The 22,316-nt window shown below is 40.0% G+C and overlaps 1 protein-coding gene across 3 annotated transcripts in view; it reads right to left on the reverse strand.

Moving 5' to 3' along the window:
• Nucleotides 1–22,316, reverse strand: part of LRP6 (LDL receptor related protein 6) — a 110,989-nt gene that overhangs the window by 35,629 nt on the left and 53,044 nt on the right. For 2 of the 3 annotated variants that reach the window (XM_054282102.1, XM_054282101.1), the window contains exons 4-7: nucleotides 19,484–19,680; nucleotides 18,521–18,652; nucleotides 9,529–9,925; nucleotides 8,841–9,012 (exon numbers count right to left, since the gene is read on the reverse strand). In XM_054282102.1, the coding sequence (XP_054138077.1) occupies nucleotides 8,841–9,012; nucleotides 9,529–9,925; nucleotides 18,521–18,652; nucleotides 19,484–19,680 (898 nt within the window). The remainder of the gene's footprint in view (nucleotides 1–8,840; nucleotides 9,013–9,528; nucleotides 9,926–18,520; nucleotides 18,653–19,483; nucleotides 19,681–22,316) is intronic. The other variant, XM_054282103.1, reaches the window with a different exon arrangement.

A 22,316-nucleotide genomic window follows, 5' to 3' on the forward strand; every position in this document is an offset into this window, starting at 1 on the left:
AGAACAATGTATTTTCAACTTCTCTAAGACAGACTGGAATAATTTCACTGTTATGACTGCAGCAATATCATATAATTAACACATTTATTTACTGCAAAACAGCTGCTCTAAGAGAGAAACAAAGAGATATCTTGTCTAAATTTCCAATTTTATTAGTAAAAAAAGTCTTGATCAACTATACTCTCTTTAAGCGAACAACTGAAGCTTTCAACTCAGTTTGAAGAAATCATTCTGTCATTGTCATTTATTTACTATTAACAGTATTTCTCCTCAATTCTAAAACATTAAGGAATGAAATGGGAAGTCCTCTCTTCATTGTGGTGAAATGCTGAGGAATCAGCAGAAGGGATCCCTGGAACCCTTTGGATTTGCTTCAGAAACCAAATGCCTCCAGCCAAGTCCATGATTTCTTACTGTTAATTATTTTATAATAGCCGTTAACAATTCCTAATTTAACAGTTCCTCAGCACCCTCAGTTTCCTTTAGAGCTCCAACAATTTTTCCAAAGAATTCAAAATATATTTTTTCTGACCATGGATAATATCCTAATAGGACTGCCATGAAGATAAATATGTACAAACAGTCCAGAGATAACTTCATAAATACCCTTTCTATCAGGCTACACACACACTGTTAACTTCTTTCACAATAGGACAAATTCCTTAGCACACTGACCAATGCCAACAGCAGAAATATTTTCTCTGTGATGGAATTTAATTTTAGAAACAAGTGGTTCAGTTTTTAATGAAATGGTTAAAGTCAGGTAAAGTTACAAGTAGGCAAGGAAAAGATTTTAGAACCATTGTGACAATCACAGGTGACATCTCCTAGGCAATCACATGCAACACAAAAGAACTCCTGCATTTGTAAAGAACAGGCCAACACAAAAACATGAGCCAAAATGACAAATAAGATGAGAAGAGAGAAGGAGCTCCTCTGAAAAGATTCAGTGGTAAAACAGGTGACTAAAACCACTTTACTACAGATATTAATTTTGGTATGTAATCCATATAGGGTGGAGAGGCAGCAGTCAGGGAGTGTTCTGTTACCTGGCCATAGGCTGTGGGGGCAACAAAGAAAATTAATGACTGCATTTTGCAACTTACTATTTAGCAACTAAGACCTGTGGGCAGCTGCACAAAACACTCTGGAGAATGTAAACCAGACCAGCCAAGCCCAACCTGAAACCTCACAGTGGGTTTGGGGGAACAGTTTTACAATTTCAGCACAGCAACTCCTGATGCTCTTGCATGAGGGCAAAAGCCTCTGTGCTCTTCTTTCCCAAGGTTCTTTCTTTCAATGCCTTGCCCCAGAAACTTATTTTTCATTTGTTCTCTATCTAACCTGATGTTTTCCAGACTCTTTAATAAGTGACTATAATTGTTTTTTCATAGAGGGGAAAAAATGTTGGAAGTTTTCTACTGTTTTACCAAGTCCAAGTTGCTCCGGCAATAGTGCAGTGAGAGACTCAGCCAGTTATGGGACAGTTTTCACCTTTGGTGGCAGTAAACTTTCAAGCTGATTCAGTTGCTCCTATTCCCTAAATCACTTTGATTCCAAGGGTCTTGCATGTCCAAGAGCTTGGTTTTCCACCTTTTTCCACAGGCCCTTTGCCACACTACAAGATGATGCATGGTACCAGAAAAGATGTTCAGGTTAAGACTACAAAATCTCCCAGCAAAGTAAGAAGTCTATGTGAAGAAAGCTAAATCATTATTGAGAATGATTGGAGGTGAATACTTTCAAAGAAGCCCAGGTCCAAGATCAGTACATGGTTTTGTACACAAATGTAACTCAGCTTGTGAAAAGGGGAAAAAAGCAAAGCCAGAATTTCGGAGACTAAGGGATGATAGTGGACAGACAAACAGAACTCAGCTGAATCAGAAACACAGACAATAGCTCAGTATCTCTTCACATTGCTCCCCAGCTTGCCATGAAATATTTGATGTCAGACTCAGCTGAGCTGATGACTCTGGCTGGGTTGGCTTGAGGCATTTCAGTGTTTTGCCTTAGGTAACTGATACTGGCTGCTAGCAGAGGCTTGTTGCTTTCTAGCTGAGACAGCTGGGTAAACCAAAATACAATTTCCTAACTCCAATGTGAAAAATCTGGGAAGCACCCATGACATATGAATGTAGATCCAGCAGTTATACTCCAATCAGCTGCATGCTGGGCCATGGGGACCATGAGGGTTTCAGAGCTATCAGCAGCAAACCAGCACTGCTCATCTTTTAGCAAAGGTTGTGAGAAATGTCTCTCAATTCCCAGTGTGAGCCAGTCAGCACAACTTTCTGCTCAAATGTGTCTCAAGCATGGGTACTTGCCTCTGACATGGTGATTCCAGGCTCTCCTTAGAGGTAACAGGAAAAAACTCAGTGTTTTTAGAGTAGGACTCATCTAATCTATTCTAAACATTTTCAGTGTGGAAGTGCTGATTTCCAACATTTTTATAAAGGCAACACAAGGGAACTTAAATGAGCTGAATGTATCTACATCTCATGAGCTGAAATTACAGATTTCAGGATGAACTACAGATCTGTGACAGAAGAACTATTTGAAAACTGAATGCCAAAATCTTTTCCACATAATTTTTAGGGCAGTAATTTCACTTAGAAAAATACCATGTTTGGTACTCAGATCAGAGGGTCAAGTTACTCTTGGGCAGGAGTTCTGGCTCCATCTCCCCAAAAGCTTCCCTCAGAAGCCCCTTTGGTAGGAACTTCTCCCTGTCCCACAAAGCATGACAGCCTGTGAATAGCAGATTCCCTCAGGACTTCTTGCAGAACTCCTCAGCACAAGTGGCTTGCAATGTAAGGTCTCAATCATCATACTTTCCATATCTAAATTTTGTTCAGGTAATCTCAATTTATCAAAAGTAATAAAAAGTTAATTTTTAATGTTCCAAATTTGAAACTAACGTGGATGTTTTAAATGTTTCTTCTTTTTTTTATTTTTGCATTAGAACACCTGGGGTTGACTAGATCATGTCTAGAGGTCCCTTCCAACCCTCACAACTCTATGATTCTGTGAAAAGGTACATCTCTAAGTGATAATTCTGTAGCCCCATATTCAAAAGTCAAAGCAAAAAAAAAGGATTTTTTAAAAAAATAAATAGTAACAGGCTTACAATGCCAGGAGGTCCTAACTCAGCACTGGAGTCCATGGCAGGGACCATTCAAATCCCTGTATCCAGCTCTGCAACAGCCAGGAGACCTTACTAATATGTTGTCTGTGGCTGTCATTTGTTTGCTTTTTAATTAAGTTTTGTTATCTTGGTCAGCATCACAAAACTTCATTCAGAAGTTCAAAAGAAAACTCTCAAATGAAAATTACACAAAGTATAAACTAATACTGGTTTGGTTGGTTTTTTTTTTTTAATAAATCCTTACTGTACTACTAATTTCAAAAATCTTATTTTTCTTAATACAGGCTTAGCAGGTATTAAGAAATAACTGGAAATATCCCCAAAAAGTAAGCATAAAGTTTCTGAAACTGGGATGGAGTACAGGCATCTGTCCCTACCCTCTACAGTACATACTTGGTTTTTGTTGAATGAAATTCCCAAGTGCCATCACTATCCAAAGCAAAAGTAAACAACAAAGCAACTTCACGTATTTGTTTCAACTACCTTACTTCTCATACCTGCAAAAGTTTAATGCAAGTACACAAAGGCAGCTGTGTTCAAGGGCTAGGAATAGAATGGATTTTGCTTCTCAATTTTCAAACCTGTGCTTCAAGTAGGCTGGATGGGGTAGGATCAGTAACCAGGCTTGCAAGTCATCAGCATTTCACAGCACAAAGACTAATGGTATGAGACAAAAAATTCCCAGTCAGAAAATAATTGGTGTATACTTAGAAAACAAAATTTCCTTATTAGGGTGGCAGTAAAATTGAGGGAGTTGTCATCGGAGGAAAATATAGCCCTGCAATTTCAGGATTAAAATATGAATTGGAGCATTCTCTAGATGCCAGCTCCTAGGTCAAAGACAAAAATGTCCTCTCTGTTCAAGATTTCTGTGCTCTATAAAGTCTTAGCAGCATCTGCTTTTCTGTTGTCCAGCAAGGCTGAGTTCTGAACACTGGTGTGTACTTAGGCTGAAAAACAGCAGGATGTAATACTTTCCACATTAATCATGAGGATTACAGACAGTGATGCCAGGCACAGCTAATAGATCTGGGAATGCACAAACACTCCAAGTTGGAGCTGCACTCAAAAATCATCAGATAAAGGCTGGATCTGAGCAGGAGGGACATCCTTTCTCTACACTCACCACTAGTAGGTGTTAGTGGGTGCCATCTCCGGCTCTGAGAATGGAGAACAGGAGAGGATGAATAAAGAAAAACGAAGCAGAGATTGAAAAACTATGAGAAATCAGCCATATCATCATGACTTCCCCTTAACACACACAGCCACACATGCATGCAGCCATTTCTAATTGCTTTATCAATACCAGCTTTGCTGACCATTTAAAAATCCAACCTATGCCTTAAAACAGGTAGCGTACGTGCCAGGAACACAAATATTCACCAGAGCAGCAAAACACAAGACCAATTCAACAGAGCAGATCATACATTTTTAACCTCATAGCACGGCAGGAAAATGCTTTAAACCTGTAGCAAGTCAATGAGAAATCTTCCCCACTGGTAAGCACAATAGCAGCCATCCATTTCAATAGAAGTTTATCAGCAGTGAAACCTGACCGAGATAAATGACGAAGCTGTTGAGCCACAGCCTGCTTCTGCCTGCTGCAGGCTGCCAGATAAAATGGGAACAAAAGCTCCCTGCTGTACCCCCTACCAGTCTCCATTAACCCCTGCTGATGCTTTATTATCGTCTGGGGGCTCCAGAACAGCATAGCATGAATCAGTGGGTAAAAAATAAATAATAAAAGCTCCTATGTAGCACAAACAAACCAGAAATGTGGCTTGTAAGAACGGTATTCGGTTTGGTACCCCTGCAATTAAATAAGGGTTCTGAGGAATCCCACATGCAAAGGCGAGAAAAATGAGGAAAGCACAAAGTATGTAAAATCATGTATGAAAAAGGCAATAAAGGCAAGTACACAAATGCATTTCTCCTGCTTTTACCCCCCTTTTCAACTATACACAAACACATGAAGCAAAGCAGGGACCGGGGATTTTATTCTGATGCCTTCATGTACAATTTCAAGTTTCATCTTTGGAAACTGTCACAAACACCTTTGTTTGCTGCACCTATGCCAGTGTCCTTTCTTCTAATGTAAGTTTAAAACATTTACTGAAGGCCAAAGCATCTTCTATTACACAGATATTAAAAAATGGATGGTGAGGGCATGGAAAGTGCAGCAAATCTCCTCAAGACTCCTGGTTTCCATTGGAGAGTAGGCAGTGTGAGCAAACTTGAAATGTTAGAATGTTAGTAGTATTTTAGCTATCACAGATTAAGATAGCAATGCACATTTAGCAAAGGCCACCTGGTTAGTTAACACCAGAGGCTCTACCAGTCCAGCTGGCCCTGCCCAATCAAAATCTCCACTGTAGAAGGGGAAAAAGTCCTTGTGGTGCCTATGAGGAATGTGTTAGGGAAGAAAGTTTGGATCAGCTCTGCTTCAAGCAAAGGCAAACCCATCTGTGGGGTTGTTTTTGTTCAAGACTGGGGTGCACTTGGTGAGTGATGGGCACCTCAGGGGGATTTATTTTTTGGGTGAGAACTGTGTGTGATGTTGAGCTGTATAATATTGGTTGCTGAATGACACTGCCACTGCATGCCATAACTCCATGGACAGTGAGGGTGGACTGCTCCAGACACACCAGTCACGAGCTCCTGATGTAATTTGCAACCAGCCAACATCACAGGAGTCCTCTTGTCCTGGAAGACACTTGGGACAGATAGAACCCACAGCCATGGACTTAATTAACTCAACAGACATCTTGGGGGGATGGCCATTGACTACAGAAATGAGAGCTGTACTTTGTGTGTGTATATATACATGTATACATGATGTACATGGTATAAAATAAGGGGTAGGACATGTCCTGCTTCTGGCCAGGACAGGATTAATTTTTGCAGTAGTCAGGAGAGGGCATGGCCAGGACCTGGAGGTTATTCTGTACCCCCTCAACTCATGCTGGGAATGGGGAAAAGGGACTCTCTTTCAGGGAGAAGGGGTTCCTGGAACCAACCTGGAAGAGGAAGCCATCCAGTTTTTTCTATTGTCAGGGATAGTCTGAATGAATCATTTCTTTCTGTCATTACTATTGTGCTGTTACTGTCAGTTGTCTTATCTCCTCGCTGTTTTCAGTAAATTATTCTTATCTCAACCAGTGATCTTTGCTTTTTGTGCCTCCAATTCTCCTCTCCATCCTGTTGGGGGAAGTGAGAGGTGTGTGGTTTGGAGAGTCTCGATGGGAGCACTAAACTGGGGAGCCCCATTCCTTAATCATGACAGGTGTGGATAAAAATAAAATCCTATTTAGACTGTACCATTCTATTGGATGGACACCCCCACTTCATCCTACAGAGCCCTTCCATGCTTTACTCACTGCAGAAGCCACACTGAACATGTGTGCTGATCACCACCAGGGTCACTGATTTTCAGCCCTTTCTGCCCCTCTGAAGGGCAGTTAGCAAGCAGCAACATTGCATCTAAGGAAGAACATGACAGAAGGGCCTCAGCACAGGAGAAGAGAGACTGTATGAGTTCTATCCAAAGGTCCACCCATCCCAGTAGCCTTTCTCAGAGAATAATCAACACTTACAGAACTGCATAACAAAGGAAATGCATACAGAAATTTTTCAAGAAGATTCCTTCCTTCTACAGCAATTTACAGTTCAGTAATTTGTAGTTCAGAGGAAATTTTATTTGCCACTAAATTGCAGTGGAATTCCTTTCCACAAACCTACCCAGTCTTCCTAGTAATGTGTAAGCTTTTAACATCTACAACCATTTCCACAAGTTACAACATCAGCTTTTGTTTGTTCTGCACCCACCACCTAAAATTAGTTACAAGGACCAACATCTTCTGTCAAAAAAAGTGTCTGTGTGGGAAGTGTTGGCCACCTTACGCAAAATTTTATATATCTGTGTCACATATGCCTAAATGAACACCTTCAGGAATCAAAAAATACAAACCCACAACCTCAAACAAAACCAAAATCCAAAAGCACCGAAGAAAAACTGTGGGAGAACTTTTTCTCTGTTGTTTTAAAAGTTTTAGCCCAACTGTTTCAAGATTTACTGCAAGTTGATAAGAGTTAACTTTTTATAAAAAGCAGCAGCAGTAATATAACTAACACTTGGAGACTCATAGGAAAAAAATAACCAGTAATTCTGAAATCTTAGAGTGATAAATCTTTTCTGGTACCCTGCAGAGATGGTACATGACAACCTGGAACAAACTCATTTTGCTGGCTTACACTGATTTAAGAACAATGAAATGGAAATTGTCCCAAAAAACCTTTGTGCCAAATCAGATATCTTCTGTCCTGCCACAGACACTGTAATGTTGATATAAACATTCTATGATGTGTTCTAGCCAGTTTGACAGAATTGCAGCAGTGAGCTCATTCCTGATCTAGATGAAAATTTCTGCCACAAACTGATCCAGCACTGAATAGAATCATTATTAATGAACAAGAAATCTCAGTGTTCTGGCAAACATGAGGGTGAAGAATGCCTAACTTTCCTTTTGCAAAACACAATCAAGGCTGAGACAGTATCAGGGCTGAAGTGCTCAATAAATAAATCTCTACACACCCCTCAGACTATTTTCTCCTCTTTTCTCAGAGCTGGTGTAATATTGGGTGAATTACAGACTATAAATCTTGTTTTCAGGACAAAGAAAACTCTGCTCCCTGAGGCTCTCTCAGGGAGTGCTTCAAAGCAACTCACCTTGCAGGACTGGAGTTACTTTGGCTCTAAAGGAGAACTAACAGTTGTGTGACCTTCCAGCACATGACTGTGACTTCACCTTGACTTATGTGTAGTTATAAATGAGTAAAAACAACTTTGTACGTCTAGAAAAATATATGATTGTGCCAAATATCATAAGTGTTAAAAGTTATTTGCAACAGTTAAGAATCAACAAGGAAAGCCCTAATTCCTCAAAGGAAGGCAAATCTACCAGGATATAGCACAGGCAGACCTGAGCACCAGGTAACAGTCAGGTCTTCCACTTCCAACAAAAGCTTTTGACAGCAAACTGATCAAATACTAAACAATACCATTTTCTCAAAGACTCACAGATAATAAATGCCAAATTTGTTTCATAACTGTTACAAAACAAAAATAAATGCAAGACTTTCAATGTGGGAGAGAAGCAAAAGTGTCCTTTTTTTTAAATTAAAAGTTTCAATTGGACATGTAAGAAAAAAAGGAAACTCTATGCTCTTGCTAAAACTCTAATTAAACAAGGGAGATGTAAAGTATAAAGGATTTCTGGAAGTATAAATAAGTGCATGTGAAAAAAGATTTATCTCTTTAAAATATATTTTACTAGGCTCTAAATTGAGCAGTGCAAAGACTGAAAGATGATTTTTTTAAAACTACATACATTAATCCCAGTAAAAAGCTTTTTCCCCTAATGACCTAAGAATTTACTTATTTAGCAAGTCCTTATCACACATTCTTACAAAGACAGCTCTACTACAGGGATATAATTTCTATTTTACACACAAAAAAAATGAGGGAAGAATAGCAAGTAACTTGCCCAAAGGCTGAGAAGAACAGAGTTGTTTCTAAAAGCACAACTCAACCACCATCCCATCACCCTTTTCAGCTGTATCAGAATATGAACACCTAGAAAAGCAAAACTACATTCTATAACTTCATGGAATAAATAATGCAGGTACAGTTACAAACCTCTATTTTGTCTGTTTTGGCATCTCCCCAGTATATTTTGCTTTCTGCATAATCCAGTGCCAACCCATTTGGCCAGCCAAGCGAGGTGTTCACCAGCACAATTCTGTCTGAGCCATCCAATGCTGCCCTCTCAATCTTTGGGATTTCTCCCCAGTCAGTCCAGTACATGTACCTGCAAAGGAAACAAACCTTATTAATCCAAACCTCCAATATTCTTATAGCATCTTCTGGACTACTCTTCCCCAAAACCACATAGCATGCAAAAAGCTACATCCCTAAATTAAAAGTATTTCCTTACCTAGGTAAGAATGCCCAAACCATTCAGAAAGAATTGGCATGCAAACATACAAAATTCCTGTATCAGTCTGCCCAGCAAGACAATATAACCAGTGCTATTAGCTAGAATAAACAAGCTGATTCACGCAGTCCACAAAAAAATTTTTAAAAATCATAAAATATAGACACATAAGGTGACTACCCAGGTGGTCAAAACAGAGCAGCAGTGCTTGTGCCTCAGAGCCTTAACTTTCAGAGATTCCCAGTATTTTCATTTGGAAAGCTCAGAAGTTTATCACTACATAGATAGAGAAACTATGTAGATAGTTTACCACTATCTAGATAGAAGCAGACAGAGGTATCTTCTTTGCATGACAAATATGTTAAAAAACGCTCCCAAACAGCTCCTCACCCAACCATGGGATCCAGCACAATGGCTCTGGGCTCTTCCAGGTCCTCTGATATCAAGATTTTCCTCATGGTGCCGTTGAGCCTGGTGACCTCGATGCGGTCCGTGCCGGTGTCCGTCCAGTAGAGGTTGCGCGCCACCCAGTCCACGGCGATGCCGTCGGGGTGTGCGATCTGCGCCGTCACCACGAACTGGCTGCCCGAGCCATCCAGGAAGGAGCGGCGGATGGCCCTCACTTCGTCGTCTGTCCAGTAGATGTACCCTTCCAGAGGGTCGAAGTCGATGGCGATGGCGTGGCGGATGTCCTCCAGCGGCAGCACGATGTCCGTGAAATCCGGCGTGTCCAAGGAAATGCGCCTCAGGTCCGTCCGGCGGGCCAGGAGCAGCAGCGCGGTGGCACCTGCAGGAACAGGACAAACACCTTGGAAACACTCCTGGAAATAGAGACCTGAGTCTGTTCTTTCCCAACAACATGCTCTAGCTACCTTGATTTCGCAGTGTTAAAAATCTTGGGTTTCTGCGGTTGATATGACCCCCAAGGTATTAGAAAGGTTTTTTTCCCAGCTCCATTACCACTGAAGAAGTTGAGATTTGTTGATTCTGTTTTTCAAGGTTGTTTATTTTTTCTTATCTGTTACATTCCTTCTCTGACCTGCTGAGATCTGTCTGGCAGGTTGGGTTGTGGCACAGTGACTGCCCTTAGGGTGGTGATAACTTTTTATACTACAAACTACGAGTACTTTATTTACAATAATTTCCCAATACCTATCACCTATGTTAGACAATCTGTCTCTACCCTAAACCAATTAGTGTCACCATCCCAGCAGAAGATGGAGGACAAGAAGAAGGGGAAGGACAGAACATGCCCAGATTCCTCCATCTTGCCTCTTGAATCCCCATAATTCTACTTTTCTACCCTGTGACAAATTAACTACCATTCTACTCAAACTCCTGTGGCTTGTAAATCTTCACACAAAGTTGTTAATTGTTTCCATGGGCTAAAATCGAAGGCACAGGCGTTTTTGACTCCGTGCCAGGGTCTCGAATCACCCAGCGCAGCCAGAGGAATGTCCTGGGTCCCGACAGATACAAACTGTTGTAAAATAGTTGATAGATCCTGAAGCATGTACTGTTAGTTTGGTTGTTATATTGTAAAAGGGGTTAAAAGAGTAATACACCTCAGTAGAGTGCACCATCCCCCAGGCGAAAGGAGCCAGCCTGGAGAGAACTGTAATGGGCCAATCAAGGCCTTAAACCTTCATGCAAATGAAGGATCCAAAAAGAAATCAATCCAAAGGGACAAAAACCAGGATAAAAATGGGTTCTGACCACTGAATCTGTGCTGCTCTATGCTCCATCTGGGACTGCTCTGCCCGCGGGCGCCCTTGCTTAGGCCTTTCTTTTTTTTTTATAATAAAAGCTGAAATCACTTTTGTGCCAGGAGCCTGCTCCCGTTTTTATCACCAGGACCTAACCAAACTGCTGGGTATCAGCAGAGAATTCCACTCCAAATGTGAAGCTGCTCACAATGTATCTGGTTATTCTTCAGAACAAGTCAGATGTGTTTACAGAGAAAATTCAGTGGTCCTTTCCTTTCCCAGAATGTATCACGTTGCACTTATTCTCCATCCATATAATTCCCTCCAAATTACTGAAATAGATATGCAGCAACTATGCTGCTATTTTATGCAAATCAACAGATGGCCTGCAACCTCTTAGATGAGAAATTAATTATTTACTGACTGTTTGCTGCTATTGGTGAGAGGACAACCATGACAAACAAGCTCTGTGTTTCAACAACGCCCGATAAATGGAAAAATTGTAACACAGAAAACCATGAGTAAATCTCTTTTGAGAAACTCTTACTGGAGAAGTCAGAGTTGGGAACAGACCACTGTGCAATGACCATGCAGAGCAGGAGGGCTGTCACCTTCTCCCACATTGGCTAAGAACAAGCTTATTGAAGACATAAAGATAGATAACAGTGTCTTATAAAATCATTTTGAGCCAAAGCACACAAAAGCCGTGCTGGCTTTTGGGTCAAAAGTCAGAATAACAATAAATAACTAAGATCAGCTTGCACTGCAGAAGATGTTTTCACATAGGCAACTCAGCATGTTTAATGGTATTATCAATGACAGTTGCCCTCATTGTCTAATCTAGTTCATTTTCATTTAATTTTCTATTCCATGTCCCCAGTTTTCAAGGTAATGAAGGATAAACAAGCACCACACCCCATTCCAATTAAACTGGCTTATCAGTTTGGAGTCTTAGGGAGATAAGAGCAGCTCAGGCCCGAGGGAAGCCTGAGCTAAGGTGAAAAATGCATGTATAATTGCAGGGAAAGTGTGGTGCAATGGCTCTCCTCAGAGTGAGAGGACAGGCTTTGGCAGGGACTGATGGAGGATGAGGGGGAGGGCGGAGAAGGCTTAGGAAAACAACTGCATGAACATGCAGTGAAAATGAGCAATTGCCAAGCCACACTGTGTCCATGTCTTGATTTTGGTGTGTAAGAGGTATAAATAAGAGCTAGAAGACTGAAAGAGCTAAAACTGAAGGAAGCTAGTGATGAAAGAAGAATTTTGGTGCCTTATGCCAATTTTTTTTTTTTTAAAAAGACAGCAATTGATGTCTGTGCTAGCTGAAACCTCACTGCATGCTAAACCTTGGAAAGATGCCAAAGCAGCCACTGCTTCATTTACAGCAAGTTTTAGGTGTTAAAAACCTCTAAGACACTTCCACAGTGCTGCGGGAAACAGAACCTTTCAACAACTGAAGTTGAGGATATTATTACAAGTGTTTCTGATTGGTAGTCCAGAATGGACTAAGATCAGCTTTGGGATCCTCTGCCCTAAAACACCTTGTGTTCAGAAATACATGCACACAGTGCTAAACTGTTCTTCTAGTGAGTAAATCCTATGCATTAATTAATCAGGAGGGGAGAAACCTGCAATTACATGCCTATGTATCCTTCAGAATACTGTAAAGCATGAGACACAGCCAATGGGAAAAGGGCCTGTTAGAGAGGTTTGTGGTTTTTTTTTTTTTTTTTATAATTACAGAAGCAATTAATCTTGACACAGCAGTCTCTATGTATATCTGTATTTGCTGCTACTATGTATAACAAAAAATTCAGCACTTAGATTCAAGCAGACAGGTGCATTATGTTATAGAAAGTCTTAGTACATCACTAATCCCTACAATTTGAGTTCAAGGAAGAAAGAAACCCCTACTACACTTTCTTAGCAACTTCACAGTAATTTATCCAAACTGATTTTTAAATATAATAATGATAAACTTATTAAAAACTTCAAACAATATATTTTTTTGTATTATCAAGTAAACCTAAGGTTGAGCAAATGCCTTAACCTCAGAGTTCAAAATGCATATATATTGTCTACCATATACAGAAATAGTGTAAGGCATAATTTAAAAATAATTTGTGTGTTCTGGCTGAAGTTGAGTCATTTCAAGGAACCAATGCCAGGTTTCCAGAAAGATTCAGTTTAGTATAACCATCCCCTAGCTCAAACTTACCCATAAAATTGACCAATTGACCTTCCCATTCTTCCCAAAGACAACACATTTCAACAGCTTGAGTATCCTGTTTTCAGCCTGCAACCCTGTTGTTTAGTCAAACAACCCATGCGTTTAACTTTAATTCAGCACTGGGAAATGAGTGGCTTTCAGCTACCCCGCGCTGGACTCTGGAACCCCGAGCTAAGAATTTCATGCTCCTTATCTGGCGGCTTTACCAGCATTCCAATCCCTCCATCAAACACCAGCCCTGAGCCCTCCAACCAGGCAATAAAAAGTTGAAAGCTTGCTTCAGAGCTATTACCCAAACATTTGCAAACCAACACCTCGGCTGCTTAGTTAGATCAGCAGCCATTCAGCTCAGGAAAAAGAAACCAGCAGCAGAGAAGCATCACACCTTCAGGCAGGCTGAGGGAAAGATGGCTCTGAATAGCTCCAGGCTTGTCCTGACAATAGCAAGGGCTGGGAGTATTTATGGACTGATCCCATTACCGCCTTGAGAACAGGCAGGGAACAGAACCCCAGGTGGTCTCAGAAGTGTGGTCAACCCCAGCTGTGCAAAGTTTACCTGCCTGGGCACTGATCACCACTCAGAAGATGCTCGAGGTACTCAGGGGTATCAGGACATGACAAAACTAATCAATTTTGTTCACTTCTACTCCAAAGATCAGTTATGAAGCAGAAACTAAGATAACAGCAGGATCTCCAGACCTCTTGCCTTGCCTAAGAAAAATCAAGCCTCTAATGATGAGCATGAGGGAGAGAATATCACGAGTACAGAATCGTATTTCAAAAAAAGACAATACAGGTTGCATGCAAGCATAACTTTATTTTTGGCTTTAAAAAAAATATCAGCACTTATTAGGGGAACTGGAACAAGTCACAAATATATAAAACTCCTCAAACCTCAGCTGGCTCGGATGCTTTCATAGGGCAGATGGAGGCTGCAGCCAGAACTCTGATCTCACACACATATGCAGACCTGAGGCAGTTTTCCCTCTGTTTCTAAACCATTCAACTTGTGGACTAAGCTCAAGATTCTTTTCAGCAGTGCCTCAAGTCACAGGATATTCAAGAGAGTTAACAATTTTTTGAAAGTCAAGTCCCTTACTTGTCTAAATATGGACATATAAGCCTTACTACTCCAGACTCTTAGTTTTGAGAGCTTTAGCCTACTTTTATTAAGCACTTTGAAAGCTGGGATTACAAGCTCACGGACGGTGCATTACATTAGTACTGGAACTAATGCTTGCCTCAAAAATTCACTATTAAAATTCTAAATAATTTAAATCTGTGTGCTAGCTGAAGTCAAGAGAAGGGGGAGAAAGGGGAATCAGAGCAAGCACGAAGATACATGCAATGGCACAGCTTTAAGTCCAATGCCCTTCTAACCTTTATAATTAATTACATCTTCTCAGTGATATACAGGCCTCAGTCATTTGTAAGTTATTGAACTTTAAAACCATCAGTGGTTGCTGAGCTACACAGACACATGCTCAGGAATGCATACAAAAGAAATGCTAGACCTAAGACATGTATAATACATTCCCTGTATCTGAGAAATCACGATTTTTAATACATCCCAAATAAAATTGCTTCACATTTGACCAAAACATTTAATTCCTAGATTTCTCCCCTAGTTTCACAATAGTGACTAGTTTTGAATTCACTATTGTGAAAGAGTCCCTGATACAACAATACAAACTAGAGTCTTTCATGTAAGCTCAATCTTAAAACTACAAAGGCAACAGAACATGCATCTGCAATTAATTATATATTTCTTCTTTCCTCTAAAAGAAATTAAAGAATGAAGGTGTGAAACTAACATCTTGATCTGTGCTGACAAATTGGGATCCTGGCTATTCCTGACAAAGCAAATTAGGCAGTGGACTGTCCTAGACTGCAGAAGGAAGTGCAAAATTCTGCTTCCTGCCTCCAGGCCTGCCAGGAAAATAGAACGTGAGTATCTATGGGGAAAAATAAAGATTCTTTCCCTGGAAGAGATCAGAATGGCCAAAGCAAGGCTGAAACTGAAGTGTGCAGCATTGCTTTTTCTTTGTGAGGCAACTCACACCTCCTTGCTCAGCTGAAGTCACCACTGGTTTTCTCAGTTTAAACCACATTTCACTGTTGGCAGAAGCAACTGCAGGACACAAATCAAACTCATTACGGGCAAAGACAGAAGCTGAGCACATGGACAGAGAGATCTTCAAGCACTAGTAAGAATCTAACTCCAATGACAAACTCATTTATATAGGAAAATTCAGGTTTGTCTTACAACTATCAAAAGATCATTTGAATGTAGCACTGCCAAACTCAGAACAGCAGAACACACAATACTGAAAAAGAAACTGCAGTATGTTGTGCAGAAGAACAATACATTACCAAGAATATGACACAAGGTGGTAAAAGCTCTCTGGCAGAAGCCCCAAGTCCTGTCTGGGTGCTCAGAAAGGACTCTTTGCTTCACATGTTACTGAGAGAGGACTATCTGGCCATGAAATAACTTACTTGGCTCTCTTTTGTTTGAGGGACAGGGATTTACAAACTTTCACCTAGGGAATGGGGGAGCTAAAACCTCACTAGAAGCCCACATCTCAGTATCCTTCACTGTTTTGATTTGTGTTATCAGGTATTAGAAAAATAGTTAGTTTTATTCTAAGGTATCACCCCCCTTCCTGAAACACTGTGGAGAAATCTTGCAAAATTGGAATGCGTGTGTGTTATTGTATTCACAGATCTTACCAGAAATAGTAAAACTCTTCGAAGGTATGATTAAAAAACCCCTATAAAAATAGAGAAACTAGCAGTGGGAGAAAGGCAAGGGAGGAAAAGATTTCCTATAAACCAAGATTATTCAAAAACGCTAGGTTGTCATGGAAACTGCTCAGGGAGGGTCAGCCAGCCTCACCTTTGGCTGCCAGCATCATCTGTCAATGCCAAAGCACTGCAAACACCACAAACACACACTCAAAATTCACCCATCAGAATCTCTCCAGCACAGCCCAGTATTTTCCACAGCACAGCATGAAATAAAGCTCTCTCCTCAGAGAGGCTCATTTCACCATGAAACAATTTGGTTTAGGAACCAGGTTGATTTTTGTCTACTCCTAGAAGACAAAACCATCTTAAAGAAGAGAAACTCAGCCTAATTTTTCACCTTTCTTCACTTCTCAGTCACCAGTCACACCCATGGTCATGTACACATTCTAATTGCAAATGGGGATTTAATCAGCACTGCAGCATTACAGATGTGCACTGAAACTATCTGAAACAAAAATATTCAGTTCTCAGGGTTCTACTCTAATTTCACAGCAGATATAGAGAACAGGCAAGTACAAGGGGAAAAAACCAGCCCAAGAAATTAGAAACAATCCCCCACCACTGCACACCTGAAAATGAGAAAACAAATTTACGTCCCAGGGGTCCGGAGGAGCCTAAGAGAGGAAATCCCCACAGAGACAAGTCCAGATTTACATCCTGAACTCTGATCTATGGCTACTCTGGCTCTGTTCAAGTGCCATGCTCTCCTCCCTCCCCCAAATCAATAACTGCAGCCTTTGCACCTACAGGAAGGAGTTCCAGGGGATCTGTGCCTGGAAAAGCTCTGGAAAGTTGTAGGTCACTCACAAAAGCCCTAAGTGTGCTTAGGGATCTGCACTTCCCTTCAGGGAGAGAGGAGTGAAAAAAAAAAATCACTGTTTGGGGCATGCTCAGCTCTAAATGCTGAACTTCTTGCATGAGTATGTCAGAAATTAGCCCTGCACAGGATCAAAGCTGCACAAAACCAGTGGACCTGATGAATAATTTGAGTGGGTTGTTTCATCTGGGTTATGTGCTGTCTCCTTTCTAAGACCAAGTTAAATAAACAGTCTCAATTTTCTCCTCTCTTCCCACTCCTTTTTTTTTCCTGAAAAGGCAGAGGCAGAATGTGCCCAAAAGATAAAGCAGCAGAATGGTTTAAAATGCAACATGATATTGACAAGCAGAAGAGAAATGTTCCTGAATAAAGTTTTTTGCATACAACTGGACAAAATACTGTAGCAACTTGGTGATCAATATTTCTAATACAGTGGGGGCTTATAGTCTGTAAATTAAATACATGTAATGGCTGACTGGAAACAGAAAATTTGGCTTCTCAGGTTCAGGGAGTGGGAGAAAAGAGCAACAGTTATAAATTTTGAGACATAAGAAATGGCTAAAAAAGGGAAATGATGATTCTGAATATATCTGCATGAAAAATCCTTTTAATAAGGTTCTGGGGTGGATTTTTAATACCATTCTTCTACTTACCCTTGGTAATTTACTTTGATACACTGCAATTTATCTGTGCATATCAAGTATTTTTGAAAAAGCACATGGATTTGTGTCACATTCTGACTGCATACAACCGACCCAGAGCAGTATTATTAAAGCTTCTCTTTACACCAAGGGAAATGGAAGAAAAACATCTTGTTTGTGTATTGGGAAATTCTTATAAACAATCCTGCCAGGCTAAATTGGGAGCTGCTTTTCACATAAAAGCAGCAATTTATTTTAACAAGGTTCACAGAGACACTCAAAAATAATCAGCAGAGAGCATGAAATAGCATGAAATTAAAGAAAACTCTGAACATAGCTGACAAACCTGAAATAATTTTTGAAATATAAAACTCCAATTAAAAAAATATTTCTGTATCCATTTCATTTGGCTTATTTACACTAAGCTCTGCTGTATCATTTCTTCTTCTATTTACTTCTGTCCTAGGGAGATGATCTGCATGAAAGATGGTTATTTATGATCCAGCTAATTATCTCCCAGTGTTAATTTTGAGCCTGTTAGTGTACTATAGCAACCACAACACAACATCACAAGATCTACACTTACAAATATAACAATTTAAAATCATGTACATTAGCCCACAATGAGAAACTAAAAGCAGTGTTTGGTCAGAGCTTGCAGCTCTAAATCTTGATCATGTCTTGAGTTTTAGGGCTTTTGGCATCTCTAAAAACATGTCATTATTTTCAGAGAGAGATGTCAGGTATGTGTATAATAAATGGAAACCAGACTTAAAAAAAAAAAATTTAAAAGGAGCTGTTGTACAATCTAATTAGCCAAATACTTCAGGATCTATACCAGAAATATTTAAGAGACAACAGACGATGTAGGTATCTTTTTCTCTAAGAAAAAGCAACAACAGAGCCCCCCCAAAACTTGCAGGGAGTTAGTGACAGAGATAGAACTGCAACTTAAATTTGGTAACTGGAGGTAACCTGCCCTTCAATCACGAGAATTCTTCCTTTTTGCAATGTAAAAGGCATTTTCCAATCCCTTTTATCTGTACTGCAAAAGCACACAGTTTCAGAATTTGCCACCCCTAACAGGCATCATTCATAGAGTGCAGCTGGAAGAACCCCTTCCCTCCAAAAGCTACTTTGTGCTTAATCTAAAGGATTTTTTAAAAACAAAGCCTACCATCTTTGCAGGTCTTTCCATTCTCAAGAAGTTTCACACCAGTGGGACATGCACACTGATAAGAGGGCTTGGTAGGAGACATCAAACACAAGTGGGAGCAGCCACCATTATTAGTTCCACATGGGTTCGTAGCTGTTAAACATAAATCACACAGATTAATGCTTCTGATAATGAATGACCTCATATCATGTGTTAAGACACAAACTGCATTTGAGTGGTAGAATCAGTGGCAGCAACACAGATTAAAGGAGGAAATGATAAACACAGAACAAGTAAAAATTACTTCCAAGTGTTGAGTAGTGGGGTACTTATGGTACCAAAATGCACTGATGTTGAATGTTTCCCTACTTGGGAAAGCAGCACTTGGCTCTAAACAAGAACTTTGTTTCAGCTCTTCTCTTATCATTTTTACAAACTCTTCAGCATAATGGTGCTGAATGTGTATATATATATATATATTTAAAAAAGCAAATACAGTAAATTAACACAATGGTTAAGACAGTGGTTACTACACTACTACACTAATATAGATACTTTATATATACTATATATATTTATATATACTATACTAAGGCAGTGGTTACTACACTACTACACTAGTCCTGCTTAATATCATCTGCCAAATTAACACTACTTTCCACTCAGGAACTACCTCTTAGAAAAATAAAAATATTGCATTGCCTGAAGTTATGGTACAGGAAACAGAAAAATATGACAAGAGCATAAATGTGTTGGGCAGAAAAAAAAAAAAAAAGAAATGAGGGGGTTTTCTTGCACTTAAAAATCCCTGCAAAAATGCAGAGAATATCTGGTTTCCTTTTGGATCTTTTACTATTCTCTACACTGGAAAAATTGCATCATGACGTGGTTGAAGCCACCCAGCACCATCCAGAAAGACTAATTAAAGATTTTCGCAAATCAGTTCCAGATTGCAATTAAAAAAAGGACAGCAAGACAGCTTACCATTTGGCTGCCTCTTCTGGCTGAAGGCATGGATATCCATGGGGGAGAAGATGTTGGAGTGGATCTCACGCAGGTCCTCCCCGGAGTACTTGCTGCAGGCCAGGATGGAATGTGTGTTCCAGTCCGTCCAGTACAACGTGTCCCCAAACAGTGTCAGAGCAAAGGGATGTGGAAGGGAGCCTTTAACCACTGCTTGCCTAATAGAGCACAGGAGAAAATGAATGTTCAAACACAATTCATGAGACAGTTTTGTCCGAACACAGCTTCTGTGAAAAGAAGTTTGGGTATTGTTGATCAGACCTTTGTGTTTGTTTATTTCTGGGAAACAAATATACTGCCCCTGCTTTGGGGAATGATAGGAAGGAACAGCACAGGAATAGTATTTTCAGGCTGCCTACTGGTGCTGAGAAGCCCAAGAGATGCTACCTGAAATCCTTACTGAGCTTACTGAGATCTGTTGGTCCTTTTTATCCCTTGAACAGCCCATGCCTGAAGGGCTCTCTGCCACCACATGAACCCCAGCTGATTTGATGCAAGTCTGACTGCTACCTGCTGATACACCACGTCCACCAATTCCAGCCTCAGCAGATTTCACACTGAGACAAAATGGTCAATTAGCCATCCATCCATCTCTTCCAGCTCCTCTTTTCAACCATCAAAAAAATACTGTAAAGTCGTTTTTCACTCTAAAGAAATCCTTAAAGTTACTTCCATTATTATGAAAATTATTAAGCTATTGTTTTCACTATAAGCAGTGCCATTCAACAGAGTTCTAGTGATTTTATGCCATGGTAATGATATAATTTCTAGCAAACTGGGTCACTGCCTCTCTCCAGGTTCACAAACAAAATTAAAGCATATACTCATATATTTTATGTATATATACAAAGACATGCTCATTAGCCATCACAAAAATGCAGCACAAACATTACTGAAGACAGTTTTTCCAGGTTCTTGTGATGCAGAAACTAATTATCTGTACCTAAGATCCTCAGAACTGGAATTAAGTAGCTCAAGTCTTATTTTTATTTTATTCAGAATCACAGAAAAGTTTAAGATGGAGAGGACTCCAGAGGTCATCTGGACCAACACAAAGCATGGTCACCACACAAGTACCACTTACAGGAGTGCTTCTTCCCTCCTCCTTTCTTCTGAACTGCCTAAGTGGAAGTGTGTTCCCACCTAGGCAAGGTCCTTCTGAACAGTGGGGATCACCATCCCTTTCCTGGAATGTATGTATAATCATCCATGCATTTACTGAGAAAATGGCATGACTTCTGGAAATAAGTCTAACTGAAGTGGTTTAACAGATGACAAAAATCTCTTATTTTCCAAATATTTGCTGTTAAAAGGTAACAGAAGAGTATATTAAAGCAAGAAGATTGAAGGTGTCCTCTGAATACAAAGAAACTATAGTCATTACTGTCCTTTCACCTTAGCTTCTGGAAAAAGATGCATTATCTTTAAAGCTTTTATTTTTTTCCTATAGATTCCCTTGCTTATCACTCTAGTGTTCCAATTCTACATGAAATTAAATCTTCTATTTCTTGGTATTTTGCACTCAAAAGTAGGACATAGTATCTTTTCTTTCTTATCTCTGTCTGAAGTCAGGTATATATTTGCTTCTAATTAAATGCACCAACTAAGCATCTTACAAAAGACCATTGTAACATAATTTAAAGCTGAAACCTGCCAGCCAAACAGTGAAGCCAGAATGACATAACACATTCTGGTACCATACACAAGTATAAAGGCATTCTAAATCTGCAAACAGTTTAGCCAACCCTACCCCCAAACCCTGAATATCTTCAGATTTGAATTTTAGAGTTTAGATTTGAATTTTGAAGTTTAGAGCAGGCTAGAGACTGTGTCTTTATGTATGACATACTGTAGGACATTTGACAAATGACACCTACAACATTTTGTCATATGAAACAGAAGCAATCAAAGACCAAAATTCTCACTATAACCAAACCTGCAACAAAGACAGCATTCCCATAATAAGAGAAGCCATATTTTTATGAAGCATTCTGACTAGCTAACTTTAAAACAAAACTGATCAACCAAAACAAAAAAAAAAAAAAAAACAAAACACCAAAAAACACAACAAACCCCCCCAAAAAACCACGAAAACAGACACACACAAAAAAAACCAAAACACCACAGAGAGGAATTTTACATGTGATTTGTACCCACCAGTAGTGGGAATAAATCTTTGAGTACAATAGCTGCTGTTAGACATACCTAACTTTCAGACAACCCTCTATTCATATGACAATGCATCAGGTGAACTGTGACCCTTATTCAAACCAGCCCTTATCTGGAGAGATTCAGAATCCTTTCATTTGACTGTGCTGTCAGTCACAGCCTTGAAGCAATTACTGCTCAACTTGTATTATTTTTCTCAGCAGATATAAGGTTGCAATGCAGGAAGATGGCTTTGGGTCCAAACACAAGCGTGTATTTCTTGCATCTCATTAAGATCAGTATTTACCAGTAAGATGTACTCTGTAATCTTTGTTTCCAGCAAGCCAGTACAAGGTGATAGCTCACTTCCAACCAGCAAAACCAGCAGGGCTTTTTCCCAGGGTTTGAGTTGAGCTCAATGAGTGTCCACCCCCTAATGAGGAGTGGGAAGAAGGGACTGGAGAGCCCAGCTATTAGAAAACAGGAAAAGGAAGAAGAGAGGGAGCAAGAAATGACCTTCTGATGGCTGCTGTGAGCAGCTGTGCTTTAGCACAACCTGCACTAGGAACTGCAGCGCTCTCTCTGCTTTTGGTGAGCAAGATGAGGGGTTCTAACTTCTGCCTAAACCAATTATTTATTAAACACA

Source organism: Melozone crissalis, unplaced genomic scaffold (assembly GCF_028551555.1).
Source record: "Melozone crissalis strain CALT ecotype California unplaced genomic scaffold, PUWL_Pcris_2 ptg000033l_1, whole genome shotgun sequence".
Taxonomy (NCBI): domain Eukaryota; kingdom Metazoa; phylum Chordata; class Aves; order Passeriformes; family Passerellidae; genus Melozone; species Melozone crissalis.